Below are 22,236 nucleotides of genomic sequence, written 5' to 3'. Positions count from 1 at the left end.
CCAAGACCTGAGGAAATCCAGCCCAAGTTGTCCGCGATGACTGCGCTGCTGCTGCTGGCATCGGGGTTTCTCCGCGGCATCCCTGCCTCTGGACCGCCTCGCCGGCTTTGAATCCCCGACGCTGGGTTAAAAGCTTTTAATTCTCATGTTGTGGTTGCCGGGCTGCCGCTTTCCCCCGTGTCTTGCCATGGGAGGTGGAGGAAAAGGGCTTATTGTCCGTGAGTCGGCACTGAAAATGTGATTAAGAGGAACTGCTTTCACTAATCTGTTTCTAACCTTTTAGTCCATGTTGGCCTGTGACCCCTTTCGGCTTTCGCACCGAGCCTGATTAGGTAAGTGTAAATTATTCACTTGGGGCGAGGGAAAGGCGGATGGAAGCGTTTTACTGGGAGACTTACCTACGGTCCTGGCCTCTCTCTCTCTCTCCTGATGAGAAATGATGAGAAAGTTCAGCTGTAAACTAATTCTGAGCTGAGCAGCATTTGTTTACTTGTTGAAATCTGTCCGTGCAAGACGCCTGCAGTCTGTCTGATTTCCAGGAGCGCCGACGAGCTGAGTGCTTGGGAGTTGCTGTGGGACATCTCGGATGCTGTAGCAAAACACAGTGGTCTTATTTATGATCTTTGGAGAACTTTTTTTTTTTTATATATATATATATGATTTTGGGAGCTTCCTCATCAAACTTCAACACATTCTCTTCATTGTTTCACGTTTTCCTCAGACGTGATTGACTTCGTTTGCTTCTGCTTGCTTTCTCTTTTTTTATATATATATTTTTTTTTCCCTAAATGCCCACCAGTCTGCAATGTTGCAACCTACCTGTAGCGTTTCAGTGGGCAAGATTCTCTGCTCGGTGGATACGTAAAGCAGCTGTCTCTGCGTGAATCACTCGATTTCCAGACAGCTTGTTACAAGAGATTTTGCTGATAGCAGTAACAGGGGTGCGTAGTGCTTGGGATGGAAACGTAGCTAGTACTTCAATTAAGAAGATATCTTTTGAATTTGATAAAGCTTGTGTAATATCCGGTGTCTCCCTCTGATGTGGCTTTGCAAAAACTGCTTTGTCAACAGGATCCCTTAGCTGCTTCTCTAGGATTAAAGCTTTCTCCTCCCGCTGCTGCTGCTGCTTTTTTTTTTTTTTTTTTTTTTTTTTTTTTTGCTTCTATTAAGAGAGAATTAATTGCTGAACATCTGCAGTCTGCCAAAAATCCCAATACGTAAAAACTACCTCCCGGAGGGGTGGAGAGCGGGAGTAGGTGTTTGCCTGCGTGTGTAGGTTAATGCATGTTTATCTATACACCCTGTGTGTCCGTGTGTGTGTGTGTGTGCACACCATGGGAAGGGAGGAAGAGAAGGAATGACACGCACAGTCCGTTTGCGCTTCGTGCCAGCGACTGCCTCCGTCGTTCCTCAATCCTTATAATGCTGACGTCTCGTCTCCCTTCAAAGTTTCCTGCCGTACTTTGCCCGGCTCTCTTAAGAGAGGTCAGAAACCATTTTGCTGCTGGGGCTGCTGTGCTGGCTGTGGGCTGGTGAGCAGGCAGGACGGTGTGGTTGGGGGCCACCGGGAGCCTTCGCCCGGAGGTGGGTCTCCCGGGGGCAGTGCAAACCTCCTCTCCATCCCTGGGTCGGTCCTGGGCTCCACCGCTTCCGCAGAGCTCTCCAGAGGTCGGGCCGTGCCGCGTCGCTCCCAAAGTTTTAGTGAGGCTCCAGTTTAATGAGACAGAGAGATTTCAGCAGCTCCGCGGCATTTAACATCCTGCTCTCTCTGGGAATGACTGAAATGCTGAATAATGGAGCAGGTGAATGACATCTTTGCTTCTCTTGGGATTACATGTACCTGCCACAGGCTGGGCTGTGTTGGTGGCCCAGGTGGTCTCTCCTCCTCCTCAGAAATGCTTGTGTATAAAATTCTGCACTATTCCACTATTCCCAGCACCATCTTTCATATTGGACACAGATCTACCTACAGAGTATGCTTATCTCATTTTTCAACTCGGGTTTCCCAGCTCAGCTTAACGAAGTGGGTTGTGCACCACACGTAGCACAGAGGGACAGCGGCCACAGCAGGAGCTTAAGACAGTGCTTAAACTTGGGTTCAAACCCCTCTGAGCTGCCCATCACCATGAGGTTTCAGGCAGCTTATTTTAATTTCTGGTGCATCAGGAAACTCAACTGCACGAATGAGGAAAATAAAAATTGGATGATTCTGTCATCCACCCTTTCTATAGAGATATTTTGTGGGGGTATGCTTAGAGGCATGTGTGCCTAATTTATGTATTTCATGTGGTTTATTCTCTTTAACAATAATTGAGAAGAGGCTTAGTTCAAATGAGACAGTGATAGTTTTCTGTGCAGTTTGAAAGCACTGATTTATTCTTGGGTACTGGTTGAAACTATGCCCTTTAAAAGTCAATGTTCCTTAGAATTTTGAATTTGTTCTCACTTAAAATTATTTGTTTACAGACCACAACACTGGTCTCCCTATGGAAGCAGCTGTTTCTATCTGGCATTGAGATCCCATGGAGAAGCTGAGGAGGGGGATGGCTCTTCATATCCATGAAGCCTGGATACTTCTCTTTGTAATCCCTGCTTTGGTCACTCCAGCTGCCATCAATCATGAAGACTACCCCGCCGATGAAGGGGACCAGACCTCCAGTAATGACAATCTGATCTTTGATGACTACCGAGGGAAGGGCTGTGTGGATGACAGTGGCTTTGTGTACAAACTGGGAGAACGTTTTTTCCCGGGACATTCCAACTGTCCCTGTGTCTGTACTGAGGATGGACCTGTTTGCGATCAACCAGAATGCCCTAAAATCCACCCAAAGTGCACAAAAGTGGAACACAATGGGTGCTGTCCAGAATGCAAAGAAGTGAAAAACTTTTGTGAATATCATGGGAAAAACTACAAAATCTTGGAGGAATTTAAGGTATGAAACCCTTTCTTCAGTTCTACTATTAATATGCTGTAGGAATTGTGTTTCTGTTGGGGACTCTGAAAGGCACTCAGTATTTGCTTGCTGCTATTAATTGATGCTAAAGCTGAAGTCCTTTTTAGCTGTGATGCAGGTCTGGCACCTTCCCCCTTACGTGGACTCGCTGAGGGACAATGGTGTGTCAAAAGCCCCCCGTGTGAAATGCCAGCTCTCTGAATCTGCTACTCCAGACAACCTCCTTCTTTGCTCATAGCATGAGTCAGGTTTGACTACCAGTGGTGTCTGTGAAAACGGTGGTAAATCAATACTGAGTGCTTTTTAAGAACCCCTTTTCCGGTTTGGATAGCAGAAATTGATGGCATGGTACTGAGAGTTATTACTCATAACTGTATGAGAATGCAAATAACTAGATTGCAAACTGTATTTAATATTTTAATTTCAGCTGTGATAGGGCTGTCTAGAATGGTAGAAGGTGAGTTCCTGGGCAGATGACCATCTCAAGTTATGAGAAGGAGGGGTTTTAATTGTAATGGTTGAGTTCCCATTAGGAATGTTGTAAAGAAATCGTTCTGGAAAATATCTTAAAGGCCAGATTTTCAAAAACCATTGCCCTATACACAACCTGCATCTCTCATTCTGATGAGTTTGATTGCATGTTTTCAATTCTTGCAAAGGAAAATAGCATTTCACAGTGAAGAACAGGCAAGTTCTTCATTGCAAGTTTATTGCAGGTAAAGGCAATAGGTATACATGAGTTTGTTCTCCCAGGTCACGTGGCTTTAAGATAATTGATGACAGCCTATAACTCTTCATGGCTGTATGCCCTATCTCATTATACACTTACCAATTTGTTTTCTTTTCTGACAACGAAACTAATTCTATATAGGTCTGTGTACTTTGCAAGTTCTTGATAACAGAGATCACAATTTCCTTAATCCCATATATTGTAATTTTTGGTGAAGGTAGTATTTAGTTCCTTCCTTATCATGAATGGTTTATGTTAATCTTTTTCTGTCCATCTGTAACAGCAATCACTCAGTATGAGCAAGACAGTTTAATGTCATAGACACAAAGTAAAACAAATATATGGGGAGCATCTCCTTGAGGGCCACCTTGATCAACCTGTTCTCTGCTTTGCTTTGCTGAGGAACTTGAAGATGCTGATCTTGTGAACTGCTTAAATAATGGTTTCTCCTTGTCCTAAGAAGGCCTAGCCCAGCTTCCTCCCCCATGATATGTCAGTGGTCCCATTTTGACTACTGTGTTGTCAGGTGATGAAGTGTCCCACCTAGGTGTCATTCTGACACACGGTCAGGTTCTTATGTGAGAGTTATAAGGACACTTTTTGGAGAGATTTTAGGAAGGAGAAAGTACACGGACTCTTTTTGGAGAGATTTCAGTGGGAGAATAATGAGATGGATCTTCTCATTAAAGTACCTTTTGCATGTGAATGAAGTACAAAAGTACTAATCACTTTTCCTGAAAGAAATATTGCACCCTGATAACAGATTAAGGGATAGAGAAACAGAATTTAGGGGAGAAAAGCTATTAGATAGAGTAAGAGCAATCTGGCTCATTGTTTGTTGTGTTCAAAAATCTGTGGGTGTTGTGTGGAAAGCAAAGTTCCAGTATCCTCTGAGAAACACAAAGTAGATGGTGGGATGCCACCTTTGAGCACGGTAACCTTCAGTAGTCCAGGACTAATGTGAGATCCTTCAGACTTTATTTAGTTGACAGTTGAGCCTTTGACCTGGACCTGTGTTTTGCTGAGAGTTCAACACCTTGTGGAGTAGGGCAGGAATGGTTGTTGTTGTTTTTTTTTTAAACCTGTGTTTACCTAGAATAAATGGTGACATTCCTTTTTCCGTCTAGGTAGTCGAAGAGATTCAGGCAACAGAAATTATTGTGCACTTCCAGGGGTCTTTGTGGGGGGGCAAAGGAGCACCTGTGAACTATGAATTTATAAATTCTATAGGAATTTATAGGAAAACGGAACTTTGAGATTCAGAAAACTGCTGCTATGAAGTGAAATCTTGACTTTATTAGAGCATCCAAGCATGTTACTGTTTACTTCAATAGAACAAAGGTTTTACCTGCTATCTCCACAGATTAAATTCTGAGCAGTTCATAGGTTTTACAGGCTCTGAGCTCTGCTCTTCCTTCTTCCTATTGAATTTATAAGGTCTGCAATCTTTCTCAAGTCCATTCCACACACACTGAAGTGAAAGAGGAGGGGCTCTCTCCGCTTGTTCTGACCCACGTACAGACTGTTTTTGGTGGAAGTGGAGGCGCTGTTTTCTGTGGGCTCAAAACCCTTTCACCCACTTGATTTACTTTTGCTAATGTGTAGGTGCCAAATCATCATCCGTAGAAGTGCTCATCACTGCTTAGTTACAACTGAAATTAGCCTCATTTAAAAATCTTTTCCAAGTGTGTGTCTGTGTGTGCGTGCACACAAACATTCATCCTTGCTGTAGTAGTATTACCGTGACTGACTCATCTTGTAGAAATTTCAACTGCCCGATCTTTCACAACTTAGGATTATTTTTTTTTCTCTCTAGGAATTGTTTTTCTCTAGGATAGCAAAATCTGTGAGAGGTTTCCATTTGAGAGGATTTTCCTGTCCTGTTTCTAGGTTTCTGTTTAGGTTTGGGGTGAGAAATCTAAATGTGATTTAATGTTTTTTTGTCTTACCACTGACGGTAACTGTGACTATCTCAGGGTAAAGGAGTAGTTATAAAGACCTATTTCTTGAACATTCAGCTTTCTTCTGGTGAACTGATCTTGTTCCTCTGATTTTTTTGACTCAACAATCATAAGCACAAAATATAAACATGACAACAAGCCATCTAGCTTAGACAGCTGTCCAAATGTTTATGCTTGTTCCCTAAATCGTTTACACGTGCAAATGAAATGCTGAACTGGAGTTCAATTGTAAATCTAAACTCATTAGCAGTTTTTCTTGTGTCCTCTTGTAAAACCTTGTGTCCCTGACAGATGGTTTAGTAACCCTGTGTAGCGTCTTCAGCTCTGTAGTGGGTCCTGGGAGATCTTTGTGGGTTTTGGGCCCCAGCTGCCCATATGGAACCTGCCTCATCCCCTTGGTTTGCCTGGGGCTTATCCCCAGCTTCAGCTGAGGCTGCAGTTCCACCTGAAACACCCACAGAAAAGGTCAGCACGGTCTCCCTAGTGTGAATTGAGGTCCGACTCAAATGTGCTTAATATGTGGATTGCTGCCCAGCGTTCAGGATTTACTCCTGAGGAGCAGTATGCAGGAGAAAAGGGGAAGTGTGGTGGCTTTTACTGGGATCCCTCTGTCTCTTTCCCAACCTCATTTTCCACTTCTCCCCTTGTTGGCCTTGACTCTGGTATCTCGAGTCTCCTCCGGTCCCTCTCAGAGGCAATCGCGGGGTGATGGGCGGCTGCACTGGCTGCAGGGAAGGTGTGAAGGATGCTGCAAGTCTGAGGCAGTCTCTCTGTTTTCTCCAGAGAGATCTGGCGGGCACTCTCAGGGTCACTTAACAGCTTGCTTTTTCTCCCACACATCAGCCGTGTTTTGATTTTACTCCTGGAGGTTAAAGGTCCAAGTCCCAGGTGCTCTGTGCTCGCCTGTACTAGGAGAGATCTTTCAGGGAGGTTGCTAACCCTCCGCTTTCTTCCTGGGGAGAGAAAACAAGCAAATAACAACTCAGAGAGCAAACTCCAAGAGCAGGCTCGGTTATTGTAAGTACACATGGCTGTGTCTTAAATGAATGTTCACAGACAGCAGCTTATGTAGACTTCAGGAGACAGTGTACCGCCAGCATTATGGATGTTCATTGGCAGCTTATGGAGAAAATGTGCAAATGTCAGTGGGAAAACACTTTTCCTAAGTGCTGATTAGTTTTTACTCCCTTGCATAACTTACTCTGAGAAAAGCACATGCGTGCCCAGGTTTGAGAACTGCAGTGCATGGTTTAAGGTACATTTGTAGCCACAGTTAGGAACCATTTGAAAAGGATTAGGTTGTCAGTTTGAAAAGTCTGTAGTCACTTCTGAACATCCTATACCCCTCATCACCCAATACAGGCATATCCAGAATAACCTTTCTATGGACCTGTATGAATTTCTAGCAAAATATCATTGCTTGGGAATGAATGATGGGTTCACAAGAGGTTGTCGAGCTATCATCTTGAAATGTTCTCTTTATTTTAGACCCTACGGGCAGGATCTGCTCCCTGTCCCTGCAGGAAGGTGAATCCTGGTGACATGGTATTAGGTAGCGTAGTGTCATCCTTCTCAAAGTCAACAACAGAAATTTTCTAGCCACAGTAATTAAAGTACCTCTGCTTGCCTGGCAGCACATTGGGTAAGTTATCCTTTGGGTGGGAAGATGAGAGCTTTGGCATCACAGCTTGGCCTTCCTGGTAATAATTCATGTCAGAAGGGCAGCTTCAACCTGCAGCTGTGAACTTGAGCTTGGAAACAGCTCTGAACATCATGGACATTTCTTGGGTGCCCATCAGTGGCCCCCCTGCATTCTGCCCAGCACAGAACTGCAATTTCTTCTGCCAGCACTTAACCTCTGCTGCTGCCTTTAATCTGCCTGCCCTTCCCAGTGACTTCTCCACGTCCTTGTCCTCTCCCCTTCCACCTTCACTGCTCCCAATTCCGTTCTCACTCAGAAAGTCCCTAGATGATGCCTAAATGTTTGTCCCTTGCATCAAGCACAAGTGTGGAGGGGTGGGAGAACAACCCTTGCCCCCTCGGGCAGGCCTCTGCACTGTGGGGGGAAAAATAGCAAGCCAGGAAAGGGCAAATTTTAGCTTCATTCTAGGACAAAATCTCCACTGACTTGAAAAGAGCCAGGATTTCACTGCTGGAGTTCTACTTTATTTTTCTTTTCCATCTTTCCTGCCACTGTATCTTAAGTTCATTGCTTTGTTTTGTCCACAAATCATCTGTAATCCTTCAGCTAGGGCTTCTATATCTGGCTGACTTTGTCTTCTTGAGCAGCACTTTGCACAGTAGGAATCACAGCTCTAACAGGGAACTTCAGGGTATAATCAGAATCCAAAATAAATGAGGGACTATATAAGCATAGCATTATCATATACTAATTCTCATCTTATTATGGAAACCTTTACTTCGGAATAGTGGCACCTCCTTCTCCTTTGTTAATGCTCTTTAAAAATGTTTTATTAATGCAATTATCTCAATATAACTTAACAAAATAAGACCTCTCATCAAAAGGCATTAGCACACGCAAGAGTGTATTCAGCTGCTATCCCAGCATCTCTCAGTCACTGAAATGCAGTGTGGCCATTCTGCCACGGGAGGAAAGGAGGCAATGAAACCAAAAAGTGGTTCCCCTCCCCCAGAGCCGTGCCAGAAATAGAAATTAAGTGGTGCAAACCACAGCCTGGCTCTGACCACTGGTTTAACCCAGCCTGGGAGTGCAACCTTATCAAATATGAATGGAACACTTGGGACATTCGTGGAGGGTTACTGCTGGGGTGATGCTGTTAGGTAAAAAACAAAAGAGTTGGCTGCAGCCCCGGGTTGAAAAGGAAGGTGAGGGGGGAGAAGTGTGCGACCACCCTGGTGCCTGGTGGGGTGCAGTGGGCTGCTCTGAGAGCCCCCCTCTGTCTGCCCTGAGGTTTATGGACCTGGCCAGCTGCAGGCGTGGAGTGTGGATGCTGTGGTTTATGTGCGTGTGAGAGAACAGAGATGCGGCACCTTAAATCTGAGGAGCTTCACTAGGCCACTAGAAAAACAGAAAAAGAAGGTTCTTCATCGAGTTTTCGTCTATATAATGTGAGCGTTCCGTTCCCTGGTGAATCTTGGAAAGCGCTCAAATCGTGACACCTCGAGTACTGTGTCCAATTTTGGGCCCCCTACCACAAGAGGGACATTGAGGTGCTGGAGCGGGTCCAGAGAAGGGCAACGAAGCTGGTGAGGGGTCTGGAGCACAAGTCTTACGAGGAGAGGCTGAGGGAACTGGGGTTGTTCAGTCTGGGGAAGAGGAGACTGAGGGGAGACCTTATCGCTCTGTACAAGTACCTGAAAGGAGGGTGTAGAGAGACGGGGGTCGGTCTCTTCTCCCAAGTTACAGATGATAGGACAAGGGGTAACGGCTTCAAGTTGCGCCAGGGGAAGTTCAGGTTGGATATTAGGAAACATTTCTTTACTGAAAGGGTTATCCAGCATTGGAATGGGCTGCCCAGGGAGGTGGTGGAGTCACCATCCCTGGAGGTATTTAAGAAACGTGTAGACATGGTTCTTCAGGGCATGCTCTAGTGCCCAAGATTACTGGTTTGTGGTGGGGTGCTGTGTGGGTGCGTGATGGTTTTTTGGTTGGAGGTTGTTGTGTCTTTAGGTGGTGGGAGCTGGTGTTGTTTGTTTTTTGTGGGTTTGTTTTTTTTTTTTTTTGTGGTTGGACTCGATGATCTCTGAGGTCCCTTCCAACCACTGCAATTCTGTGATTCTGTGATTCTGTGAAATCATGGCAAGAACTAACATTGTTAAAACCTTTTGGTAGTATACTAACCAGTGATCCAAATTGCTCGAAGGTTTTAGACTTCACTCTTAAATTACAAGAAACTGATTACTAACCCATGCCAGCGTGGGGTCCCAATTTTAATATTGGCAATTTTCTCTAAGGTATGTGCAGCAGACTTTTTTTTCCACTATGACTCAAACAAATGGGGCCTTTTTTTTTCTTCTTCTTCTTCTTGTGTGTTCTGCAATTTCACGTACGGCTAGAAAATCATAATACAAAAGAAATTTCAATAACGTGCCTGTGCTTTAATAAAAGGAGCTATGAACAATGCCAGCTCTGAAGATAGCATACAGCCATTGAAATCAGACAGGGGAAACAGAACATCAGTCAGATGGAAAAGTATGATTTATTATCTCCCTCCTGGCAAAATTACAGTGACAGTGTCTATGCAAAGGAATCTGAAATTACTGACTTACTGTATTTCTGTCATAATTGTACCAAGAAAACATACTAAAATAGATAGGCATGTCATATATTGATCTATAGTGATACCTCTTTTTTAAACTATGTTATGTACTTAGCTACGGATTATATATGTATATATAACATATATATTACATTATGCACAAGTATATTATTAGAATAGGTGAAAGATGATGATCTATATTCAGAATTTGTATACAAAAAATCCATGCTGTTTTCCCCAGATCCTAGCAATACAAGTTATAAATGAAGGCCCCGGAAGCTCAGAGCTCAGTGGTGCCAGCTGCATAGCACACATACTTCTCTCAAGCTCCCCATTGAAATAGATGAGACCCAAAACTCAAGCATCAGCATGATTCAAAATCACCAGGAATTAAGCACAAGCCCCCGTGTTTTAATCAAAGGCATCAGTGTGGGAGCACGATGCAGAATTTGGCCTGTACGTGCAGACCCAAGGGATGGGTATTTTTCCAGTAAATACAACACAGGAATGAACAATGTGCCCAACGTTTGTAGCATCAAATCTGTGGCTGGGCTTTCAGATGCTCACTCCAGGGAATAGCCCCTTGGCTCTGCTTGCTTCCAGGATTGGGGGCTGTCCAGAGAGCTACTGAAAGAGAGGAGCTATCTCTGCACAGCTGGAGAAGGGGCTCTGGCATCCCCCTTCCCTTCCATTGCTGCTGGAGCCGTGCTGTTAGGAAAATGGGGTGTGTAGGGCATGCAACTGTTACCAGCTCCTTTCAGGAGTGGTAAAATCAAGTCTGAGGCTTTATTATCATGCCAGACAATGGTCGGTGGGGAGAGAAGTGCTTGTCCCTTGGCTTGCCCAGGGTATGTCCATCTCTGCCACCCAAGATCTTTCTGTAGGGCCGAAGGAAAAGACATTGAGGTGCTGGAGCGGGTCCGGAGAAGGGCAACAAAGCTGGTGAGGGGTCTGGAGAATAAGTCTTATGAGGAGAGGCTGAGGGAGCTGGGGTTATTCAGCCTGGAGAAGAGGAGGCCGAGGGGAGACCTTATTGCTCTCTACAACTACCTGAAAGGAGGGTGTAGGGAGGTGGGGGTCGGTCTCTTTTCTCAAGTCACAGGCGACAGGACAAGAGGAAATGGCCTCAAGTTGCGCCAGGGGAGGCGCAGGCTGGAGATTAGGAAAAATTTTTTCACTGAAAGGGTTATCAGCCCTTGGAATGGGCTGCCCAGGGAGGGGGTTGAGGCACCATCCCTGGAGGTGTTCAAAAGAGGGGTTGATGTGGTGCTGGGAGATATGTTTTAGTGATGATGCTCCTTGTTTGTTGTGTGGGTGTCTATTTTTGTCAGTTAGGTTGACGGTTGGACAAGATGATCTTTAAGGTCCCTTCCAACCTAGAAGATTCTGTGATTCTGTGAAATGTTGGCAGACCATTGGCAAGAAGTTTTTCAGGCAACCGTTTCCTACCAGAGTGAGGGGAGGTGCAGGTGTGTGTTTGTTGCTACTGGAACGTGTTTTACGCAGAATGGCGTTCATTAAAAGTAATGCTTAATTAGCTAATTATCCTAGTCATTGTTTTCAAGACTATAATTAGGTAAAAGTCATGTAATGACAATGCTCAGTCTAGTTGCAAAATAAACATACCTGTAGCGTTAGGCTTCCTTACTCTTTGCTCTGCAGTACAGTTCAGAGGTAACTCCTTGGGAATGACAATAAAATCAGTGTGCTTGGAGTAGCATTAGGGTTTGAAGCAGCTCCTCAAAGCAGGGAATCTCTTCAATCTGTGGTCATCCTGGGCAGGAAAACCTTTCTGACCGAGGGCTAACCCAGTGTGCTCCCCGTGGTAGCACACCCCAGTGTATCCTCTCGTCACAGAGAGCCTATTCAAACCCGGTTTTATTTCATATCCTTCCCAGCTTGTACTAATAACCAAATGTGATAACATCACCCGAGGGACAGAAGCCTCTTAGACCCTGCTGACTTTTCTCCTGATGGTTTAAGTAATGGCAATTGGATACAAAGGGCAGCTGGGAGAATCTGGACAATGCCTTCTCCGTAGTACTAGCTATTAAAGGCCTGCTGTTTTCTGTGGGGCAGGTTCTTTGCTGCTATGAACTGCTGCAGCTCCGTGGGTCACAAGTGGCCCATTGGGATGTTGCACTGGTGTAAAGGTCAGTACCAGTTAGATACCCCTCTGTGGAGTTTGCGTGATCCTGACCTGAGATGAGGATTTGCCCAAGGGAGCTGCCATGAAGTCTAATCCACCTTGCCAGCTGCCAGAAAGTTGAAAGTTAGGCTGGGCTGGAGTACTGTGTCAAGCTCTGGAGTCCTCAACATAGAAAGGACGTGGACCTGTTGGAACAGGTCCAATGGAGGGCCACAAAGATGATGAGAGGGCTGGAGCACCTCTGCTGTGAAGACAGGCTGAGAGAGCTGGGGTTGTTCAGCCTGGAGAAGAGAAGGCTCCGAGGAGACCTCAGAGCAGCCTTCCAATATCTGAAGGGAGCTCCAGGAGAGCTGGGGAGGGACTCTTTGTCAGGGAGTGCAGTGACAGGACAAGGGGGAACAGTTTTAAATTGGAAGAGGGGAGATTTAGATTAGATATTAGGAAGAAATTCTTTGGTGTGAGGGTGCTGAGGCACTGGAACAGGTTGCCCAGAGAAGCTGTGGCTGCCCCATCCCTGGAGGGGTTCAAGGCCAGGCTGGATGGGGCTTGGAGCAACCTGGTCTGGTGGGAGGTGTCCCTGCCCAGGGCCGGGGGGTTGGAACGCAATGATCTTTAAGGTCCCTTCCAACTCTAACTGTTCTGTGGTTCTGTGAAAAAAACGCCAGAAACAAGTCAATATTTCATATGATATGTTTGCCCCTCTCCCACCTCTCAACATGCAGTGAACACAGGGAGAGTGTCAAAGCCCAGAAGCAAAGGAAACCAAGCCCACAGCAAACCCAAGCAGAACAAGTGATGTTGACCCACTGGTGCAACCACAGCTCACCACTTTGCAGGACAGGGCTTTGAAGCAGGGCCTGGAGACAGTGAAGGAGAAGAGGCTATGCGCGTAGGTGTAAACGTGGGCACTCAGCACCCCTGAGCTCCTGTACCCTCAGCAACGTAAAGGAAAAAATCAAGTCAACTCCTTACCACTCCTCAGACAGAGACTTGGGTTCAGCCAATGAGTCTTTCCTTAGGAGGAGGAAAAGGTGAAACAGCAGCAGAGCGTATTAAGTAGTGAACTTTTGTCATCTGCTCCAGTGCTGGAGGAGATTCTGAGCTTGGCAGAAGTGAACAAGAGCCAAACATTCAGGAAGAAGCTGCTTCAGAGGGAAGGAAGGCTGCATTTTGGTGTGCTGGTGGGATGCAGGATGTCCCTCTGCAGTAGCAGGGAGGTGCGACCAGCTTCCCTTAGGGCACCAGAGGTGCAAAGCTGGGCGAAATGCTGAGGCTGAGGGTGATACAGCACTGAAATCTGCACTGTGGGGCCCACAGCAAGAGGAGCTCACACCTTCCCTTGACTGCCATGATCTAGCCAGCAGCTGCCTGACTACCACTCCTCAGACAGAGACTTGGGTTCAGCCAATGAGTCTTTCCTTAGGAGGAGGAAAAGGTGAAACAGCAGCAGAGCGTATTAAGTAGTGAACTTTTGTCATCTGCTCCAGTGCTGGAGGAGATTCTGAGCTTGGCAGAAGTGAACAAGAGCCAAACATTCAGGAAGAAGCTGCTTCAGAGGGAAGGAGGGCGCGTTTCGGTGTGCTGGTGGGATGCAGGACCTCCCTCTGCAGTAGCAGGGAGGTGCGACCAGCTTCCCTTAGGGCACTAGAGGTGCAAAGCTGGGCGAAATGCTGAGGCTGAGGGTGATACAGCACTGAAATCTGCACTGTGGGGCCCACAGCAAGAGGAGCTCACACCTTCCCTTGACTGCCATGATCCAGCCAGCAGCTGCCTGACGGGGTGATTATTTCCAGCTGCCTGAGCTGCGCGATGACATGGCACTTGTCTTCAGGCAAAGGAGAAAGCAGACTGACTCCACAGATTGCATTCAATCCAGCAGTACAGCCACGATCTGGCTATCTTGGGAGTAAAAGGGGCCAAATCCATCACTGGTGTAAATCTGGCTGGCCTATACTGCGGCTATGGAAAGTGAATCTGATGATCCGGACAGAAAAGTGCAGGAGAAGGAGTGGGACCAAGATCCAGATCTCCTCCCCAGTGATGGCAGGTTATGTTATACTTATCTCCTTAATATAAATGCAGTATTTTGTCAGTACATGGAGCTGATCTTGCCACCTTCTTCAGTCTTTCAGTGTGAACAAAGAAGGAATCACTCTCTACAACTACTTGAAAGGCCATTGTAGAGAGGTTGGTGCTGATCTCTCCTCACAGGTAATTAGTGATAGAACAAGAGGGAATGGCTTCAAGCTGCAACAGGGTAGGTTTAGACTGGACATTAGGAAAAAAGTCTTCACAGAGAGTGGTCAGACACTGGAATAGGCCCAGGGAAGTGGTTGAGTCACTGTCCCTGAATGTGTTTAGAGTTTAGATGTGGTGTTGGGGGATATGGTGTAGGGAAGAACTTTGTAGAGTGGGGTTGATGGTTGGACTCGATGATCCCAAGGGTCTTTTTCAACCTGAATGATTCTATGATTCTATTCTGTGAAACTGCAGATTCAGGTATAGGGAAAACCCATGTAAAAGGGATCAGCTTTCTGACCTGGTCCTTGATTCCTTTTTTCCCTGCCCTAGGAGGCTTTCTCCTAGATGTGGCTCCTTCATTGGTAATGGCAAGAGCAGACAGGGAGGGAACAGAGAGCAGGAAGCTGCCAGCTGGGCTTGCTTTCCCTATTGATATTAAAGGAGCTTAACAAATGTAAACCACACACAAACATTTTGTCTGTGTGTGAACAGGACTGTGCATCAAGGGGGCACAAACTTGAATATAAGAAGTTCCACCTAAACATGAGGAGGAACTTCTTGACTTTGAGGGTGGCAGAGCCCTGGAAGAGGCTGCCCAGGGAGGTGCTGGAGTCTCCTTCTCTGGAGACTTTCAAAACCCGCCTGGAAAAATTCCTGTTCAACCTGCTCTGGGTGGCCCTGCTTTGGCAGGGGGTTGGAGTAGATGATCTCCAGAGGTCCCTTCCAACCCCGTGGGATTCTGTTGTCACGTGCTGAAGCCATGGTCCCATCTGTCATATCTGTAACCTCTCTGAAGGAGTCCTGTTCCCTGTGTAGTGGGCATGTCTGAACTAAAAAAACTATTGTAATAGAGTCATAAAAATTATCACTGAAGTAGTAGAGACCTCCAGTCCCCTCAGGCCCAGGGTAGATGAAGTGCAGTTATTGTCAGGAACAAAATGAGACATATATCAAAACAAAGAGATCATTCTTACAAAAGAAATGCAAAGTCATGTTGTTAAAGAAAACTCCACAGCTGCTCTCGGGGGAGAAAAACAACCACGAGACTGCAGATATGCAGCTCCCATGCAGAAAGGGTCAGGGCTTGGCTCAAGGTTGTCTTCCATCAGCTAATGGAGGAGTTGCTCTCCAGACCAAGACGTGGTTCCAGGAGCTTATTAAGTGCATCAAGTTGTATGGTACGTAGCAAATATATGAGTACAGAGCTCCTAATGCCATCACAATCATGAATCATCAGATGTGGGCTCAGGATACCCATGGTGAGGCGTAATCTTCTGTGCTTCTCTCCCTTATCTGGCTTACTGATCTGTAGTAGCTCCCCAGGAATTTTTACAAAGGGATGGTAAGAGTAATATTTTCTCCAGGTATGGACAGGCATGGTCTGAGGCTGAAGGGAGGAGAGGTATACATGATCTGGGGGGGATTATAGCATCATCATGCCTTTCCATCTCCAGAATCCAAGCCTGCTCACCAGCCTGCTGGCAAGACTCTTGTAGCTGTGAATAGAGAAGCAGCAGTTAGGGGTAACTAAAATTGAGCTTTGGTTGGAGAGCTGCAGCATCTGTAGGCTAAGAAAATAGGCAAGTCATCTTCAACCTCCTTATGATGGTGCTGGTTTGAGCATGGGATGGAGTCATCATTCATAGAAAATGTTTTCAGTGATCTATTTGTGTCTCTCTCATCCTTGCAGATGAGTGAGAAATTTGTCATTTTGTTTCAGACCTATACTAGTAATGGTTGTGTTCATGTTGGGGACTCCCTTAGAAGTACAGGACGTAGGCATCCACTTCTGCTGCTTCTTGGAAGCCAGCTCCTTGTTGGAGCTGATCTGCAGTGTGGTGCAAGCATTTTTCAATTTTTGGATGGCACAGTTCATTTGTATCGCTAGTGCTCCATAGAAGTAGGCTACAGCTCCAGTTTTTCACTGCAAATAAATTACCTAATGACTTAGTACTTTTTTCCTGTTGCAAAATCATTTGCAACCTGATGGCGTTTTCAGTGGTTGTACTCGTCTATAATCACCCACTGGATTGTTTATTTGAGCAGCTTTCCACCTATGGAAAATCCAAGTCATTACAGTGTCTGTAGCATAATTGATATTGTGTCTCTGCTAGCTGGGTGGAGGATTTTTATTTTAAGTAAGTGACAAAAATGAGTGAAAGTTTTGCCCCGTGCAAGTTCTTGCGTTGGTGCAGACGCATGCGCACACACAAAAAAAGAGCCATTTACCAAACTTTTAACACAAGTTAGACAGTTATTTATGCTAGTAGTAAAGGCAAAGTGAGCAGCCCAGAACAGAAATGGGCTGATTTCAGTCTCGCCTCGGGCTGGGGCTCCCTCGCTAGCCCCTTCTCCACAGTTTGGCACCTGCAAAATTTCCCAGTTGAAAGCTTTCTCTGAACTTCCCTGCAATCTCCTGCTAATCTGCCTGAGATCACAGGCCATTTCAATAACAATGAAAATGATTCTAATTTTGACTTTGGGAGTATCTTCTATGAATGCTATCCTGGTTTCTTTTTTATTCATCTCCCCTGGTTTATGTCTTGCCACCTCAGCCGTAATGCAGAAACCATTTTTGCCTCCGATTTTATTCATCAGGTCCTTTTTTAACTTGCTTCCCTTTCTTGCTTCCTGCCAATAAATTCACCACCTGAAACTGTAGCTACAAAAATCATTTCCATCAGAATTGCCATTGTCCTTAGTGTCATTAAAAGTTACAGCTGCTCTCAAGATGTAAGTGCCCAATTTGACAGACTTCACTTTACATCCCTCTCCTTTTCCTGCTGTTTTATCTGCGTGGGGCAGGATGCCATCAGTCGAGCCCGTCTGAGGGGGGAGGCCGAGTGGGATGATCGGTGTGAGCGCTGGCACACGCTCTCCTGAAAAATAAAAGATGGAGAGACTGGCAGCAGCAATGGTTTTCAGCTTTCCTGCCCTTGGGAGTCCAGCACTCGCAGGGGATGGAGCACATCCAGGGACACGTAGGCAGGAGGTGCCTGTGGATGCAGCTAGTGGATCCGAATATAAGGCAAGGTAGTGCAAGTGTGTGCAGAAATACCAGGTTAGATCCACTGCATTCAAAACTGCCTTGACGTCAGTGGAAACGGAGATAACGGCATCCTTCTTTTTAAGGGGTTTGCACTTCTTTTTATAGCATCTTCTCAAAGGGGCAGAAAGTACTGCAGCCCCGTATTCAGTAAAACTACCATGAAAAATATTTTTCCCCGTTGCAATATAATCTAGAAAAGGCATATACTATGCACCATCCCTTTTTCGGTGTTTAAAGGAGGTAGGAGGTAACATGGCTGATTAAGGTTTGCAGTGATATCAAGAGTCCTCGCGTCTGCTCTGCGTTGGCTCTGGTGTGATGGATCCTTGGGTTTCCATGGGGCTCAGAAAGAAAGCCCACTGGCTTAATTTCTTGGGTTACACACACCCCAGTCAACCAAGGAGGTTTCTCCAGTCATTCTGCCCATTTTGTAAATACACCTATTTGACTGCGGAAAGCGTCACAGGCCCCAGTAGCAGGTCTGTTCAATTCAGTGGGATTTCTTAGATTGTCTTCAACTGACTTGAACGGCCCCTGCTTGACGTACGTGTTTACAGTAACATGATTAGATGGTTGTAAACACTTACATGAAGCTTTTCTATTCCCTTCCTGAAAATAAATGTCAAGTATTTGTGGTATAACAGTTGAAAAGTTTGTATTGCTCTGTACTTGTTTGCTAGTAGCTGTGTATAACTGATGAAGGGCTGTTGTGGGATAGACAGCAGGCGGGCACGGTTCTTATGTGATCACTTCATGGGACCTAGTCAATGAGATGAAGTCTTCAAGTATGGGGTTATGGGACATTCTTGTACAAATTCCCTCTTCAAGCTTAGCTGGAGAGTGTAGGAAGGACGGGGAAGAGACTAGCCCAATAAATGCTGATAACTGGATCTCAGAACAGATGCCTAGAGGGCAATTGCAAGAATTTGAAGTAGTTTTGAGCAACCTGTATGCTAGCTCCAGCAAGGGTGTAAAACTTCTTTCTTCCATGAGGCTGAAAACTCAGGTATGAAGAAAGTACTTCCACGCAATTCGATCTTTTCTTGAAAAGGTGAGGAGAAGTCCAAAGTCTCAGGAAGGCTAAACATGCCTGGAGGAAATCAGGAGCTGGCATCTAAATTCATAGAGTGGGAAGTTTCAAGGAATAACAGCTCTGTGTATAGTCTGTTTTAGTGATATATGATCCGTTGGCTCTTGAAATACTTAGGTGCCAAATAACACTTTGCTCTCAGAAGGCTGCTTGGAAAACGGGCTCCGTTTTCCCAGCTACAGCTCTGTGTATAGTCTGTTTTAGTGATATATGATCCGTTGGCTCTTGAAATACTTAGGTGCCAAATAACACTTTGCTCTCAGAAGGCTGCTTGGAAAACGGGCTCTGTTTTCCCAGCTCCTGGAGGGGAATGAATTGCAACCCCCCCCCAAGTCTGAGTGAAGCCAGCTGGATTAATCTCAGCTGATCACAGGAGGCTGGGGCCTTAAAACTTGGTCTGATATCTCCTCTGAGCTGGGCAGTAGCCTTCATATAGGACTGATATGGAACTCTTGGAAACCACAGGTAGCTTGGTGAACGTGATGGCAGAGCAAAACCTGAGAGAAATTGCTTCTGATTGACAGATCAAAGAGGTAAAGAGAAAGTATCAATCAGATGTCATCTTCAAAGTTTTTCATTTGTCTTAGGTAAATCACTCCCACCTCTCCAGAGGTGTTCACCTACAAGCAGCTGAGACTGATTGACAAGCAGATGTGTAGACAGAGAATCCTTGTTGGAGGCAGGGAAGAGGAGGGTTGCAGTATAATGTTTCATATATATATATATATGCTTCCTCCCTTCACTCAAGAAGAGTACTTATTATTCAGTAATGAGCTTTTGGAGGGCAATCCACATATTACAGAAAAATCTTTCACGTTTGGGACAGCAGAGAGGCTGCTTAGGGTGCTGCAGTTGTGGACAAGTAGGTGAAGTTCAATGAGTTTTTGGGACAAGAGAATTTCTATGCTTTAATGAGATGTCTTAGATGCATTAATGCAAGATCTTACAAGATCTTGCCTAAAAACTTGAAATTTTGTGTATTGGTTATTTGTGTGACTGAACCAGCTACCCTGGTTAAAAAAAATACTTGATTCAGATCTCTTTGGCTGTAGAAGGGCATAAAAGAGTAGATTTAGGCACCGACTTTTGATTTCGGTTTTCAATTTCTTTTCTCCACCTCTACCTTAAGTTTGGAAAGAATTAGCATTTGAGGCTATTTTCCTCAAGAAGTGTTTGATCATGTGAAAATGGTGGGGAGCTAATGTGCATGGGATCGAGAGTGAAGGTTAGGGGACACAGTATCCACCCCTTGTCTGATTTCCCTTGCTCAGGGTGTATCTTGTTTCTCATTCTGTTTCCTTCGCTGCCTTTTTCGTTTGTTTGTTTATATCATCTATCAAATTTATCATTATGTGCTCATGCACATAAAATCTTTATTAGCCATGCGTATTCTCTATTCTCTGTTTTAATTTTCTTTCCTTCTCTCTTTGTTAACAAACTCTGCTGATTGCAGATGTCTCCCATTTGAGAGCACCTGAGACTAAGGTTTTCCAGCCATGCAGCCAAAGGAATGCTGGCTCCTTCCTCCTGCCACCCCGCTTTGTGGGATGGGGCCATCCCCTGATAGAAGCAGGGAATGAACCTGCCCTCCCAGCCAAGCCTGGGGTCTCAGTCCCCCTTGAGAACAACAGAACAGAAGAGAAATAGAAGTTGAGCCATGATCTTAGATGTGGTTATAAACAGGGGTGTTCAGGGTCCATGTCCTGATGTTTCTTTGGTCTCTTAGAAGTGACTGGCCAAAGGAGAAGTGAATCAGGGTCATTGATGAGGCTGACCAGGTCCTTTGTGCTCTGTGTCCTGCTTCATCTGCCCTCAAAAACCCCTGAATGGTGGTTAGATGTTGGCCACATCTGCTTCCCACCAACTTGGCTTAACTTGGCCCCTACACTGACAGCATCAAAGAGTGAATATCCTCGCTATTTCTGAGGGTTAATGCTCTCACCCTTGTGAGTGAAAAATGGGTAAAAAGAATTTCAGGTACTTTGCACCAGTTTTCCCAAGTCAAAAGGCTGTCTTGATACCTTCTACAAAAGGACCCCGTTCACTCCTCTGGTTTTAATAATAGGCCCATTTGTTAAAACATGCCTTGAACAGTAAGGGTCCAGTTGTGCGGGTGTGTATCTGTGTTATGGCTGTGAACATCCTTTCATTTTGGACAATGGAGAGAAAAACATTTCTGCGCGCACATCTCTTGAAATCCTTTCTAACAAATCCTTCCCTAGAGAGTATTTTAAGAGATTATTCTGCCTTGGACAGGTGGAGTGAATAAATCGTCTTCTGGCTCAAGCCTTTTATGATCCTTTAATCTTAACACTTTTTCCAGAATATCAGTTTAAGGGGCACCAATAAAGCGTTTGCACTGTCCGCGTGGGAATGGCGTAGCTTCTGATTTGTGTCCTCTCTCCTTCAGACTTCAGAAACCCTCTGTGTTTTTTCAACCCTGTTTTTCGGTAGGGATGAGAGTTTCTTTTCAGGAACTGGTGTTAGCTGCTGTCTGAACTTGAGTGGCTACAAAAGTGGAAACTGCCCCTCTTCCACAGGGGATAAATCTTTAAATCAGGAAACAAAACTTTGGGACATCTTTCACTGGTTCACTGTTCTTTAGTGGTTCCCAGTTTGTCATTTTGTCACTTTGTCTATTTACTACCTATGTAAAGAAGCAGAGGACTTTTTTGGCCAATGTCCTGGAATTGTTCCACAGGAAGGGTAGCTCAGGGGAAATTAATAGCTGGGATGCAGAGCTCACAGACAACAGGAAAAAGATCCTCAACCAGGGTGCTTTGGGCAAAGTCCTTTCTGAAAGGGCAGATCCGATCCCACGGCACATCCCACAGGAGAAAGTGCCGAGATGTTCATAAACTAAGTGGACAGGAAGATTGGAGTCACCTGGGGAGGTGAGCAGCTGGGTAGGATCCATGGTAAGGGGCACTGGCAAGTGAGCAAAGTGGTCAGAGAGAGGAAGAACCTGGAGTCAAGACCAAGTAGCTTGACTTGGATAAGTTGGGGAAGAGGAGGTGGCTGAGACAAGCCTTGTCATTCATGCTAAAGTGACCTTTTTTGTTTGCTGGCTGCTCGTTCCTTGTACCGCCGAGGTGCCCTTTCCTTCTCTAACGGCGTGCAGTTCTTCCCTCTTGAAAAGCTGCTTTCAGCGTCGGGCAACATCGTGGGTTTATTACAGTGTCATTTTCAGGTTACGCCAGCAACGCAGAAGCAAAAGATGTGTATGTCATGTCTCATTTACTCAGTTGCAGAGTCGTTCGGGGGCATCTTCTACTTGCGCTGATCATCTTTAAGCTGCAGTCTTGGAAACGCATCATGTCCTTCTTAGCCTTGCAGCCATTCTAGTGGTGAAGGTGGGGCCAAGTCCTGAAGGATACGTTGGTGAAAGCCTCCACAAATCACAAGATCTAGTTCTACTGCTCCATATAATTAGTGATTAAAATGAGTAAAAACAAAGCAGCAATTTTCTTATTGATCCCTCGGCAAATAGTTCTGTCTATTTTCTTCTGTATTGTTTCCTCTTATTAAATAGCCTTGAATAAGAAATGTCAGTCAAGTGAATTTAGATTCCTGGTGCTTCAGACAGAAATCAAAGCGGGATTGAATGAGGAAAGATAATTAGAGAGAGGAATTCCACCTCCACAGACTTCTTCCCTTGCTCAAGGAGTGCTGATTTTATCTAAATTGCCAAAGCCATGAGCAAATGAGAGGTGATGGGAATTATAGACTGCAGACGCTGAGACAAAGCAAGGGAAGCTTTAATTAGTGCATTCTAAGGTAGAAATGAATTTCCTGAGAATAAATTATTTGACTCAAGACAT

The 22,236-nt window shown here is 45.3% G+C and overlaps 1 protein-coding gene across 3 annotated transcripts in view; it reads left to right on the top strand.

Moving 5' to 3' along the window:
- The first annotated feature begins 30 nt into the window (after positions 1-30).
- VWC2L (von Willebrand factor C domain containing protein 2-like) overlaps positions 31-22,236 on the top strand; it is a 54,454-nt gene continuing 32,248 nt past the window's right edge. Inside the window, exons 1-2 of one of the 3 annotated variants that reach the window (XM_014951977.1) lie at positions 31-332; positions 2,467-2,933. In XM_014951977.1, the coding sequence (XP_014807463.1) occupies positions 2,523-2,933 (411 nt within the window). In that variant the 5' untranslated portion in view covers positions 31-332; positions 2,467-2,522. Of the gene's footprint in view, positions 333-1,207; positions 1,803-2,466; positions 2,934-22,236 lie in introns of those variants that run through there. The other 2 variants (XM_014951974.1, XM_014951975.1) reach the window with 2 other exon arrangements.

The sequence above is a fragment of the Calidris pugnax genome, unplaced genomic scaffold (assembly GCF_001431845.1).
Source record: "Calidris pugnax isolate Ruff unplaced genomic scaffold, ASM143184v1 scaffold179, whole genome shotgun sequence".
Taxonomy (NCBI): Eukaryota; Metazoa; Chordata; class Aves; order Charadriiformes; family Scolopacidae; genus Calidris; species Calidris pugnax.
The sequence above is the reverse complement of the archived record's forward strand: the minus strand, read 5'-3'. Positions and strand labels throughout refer to the sequence as shown.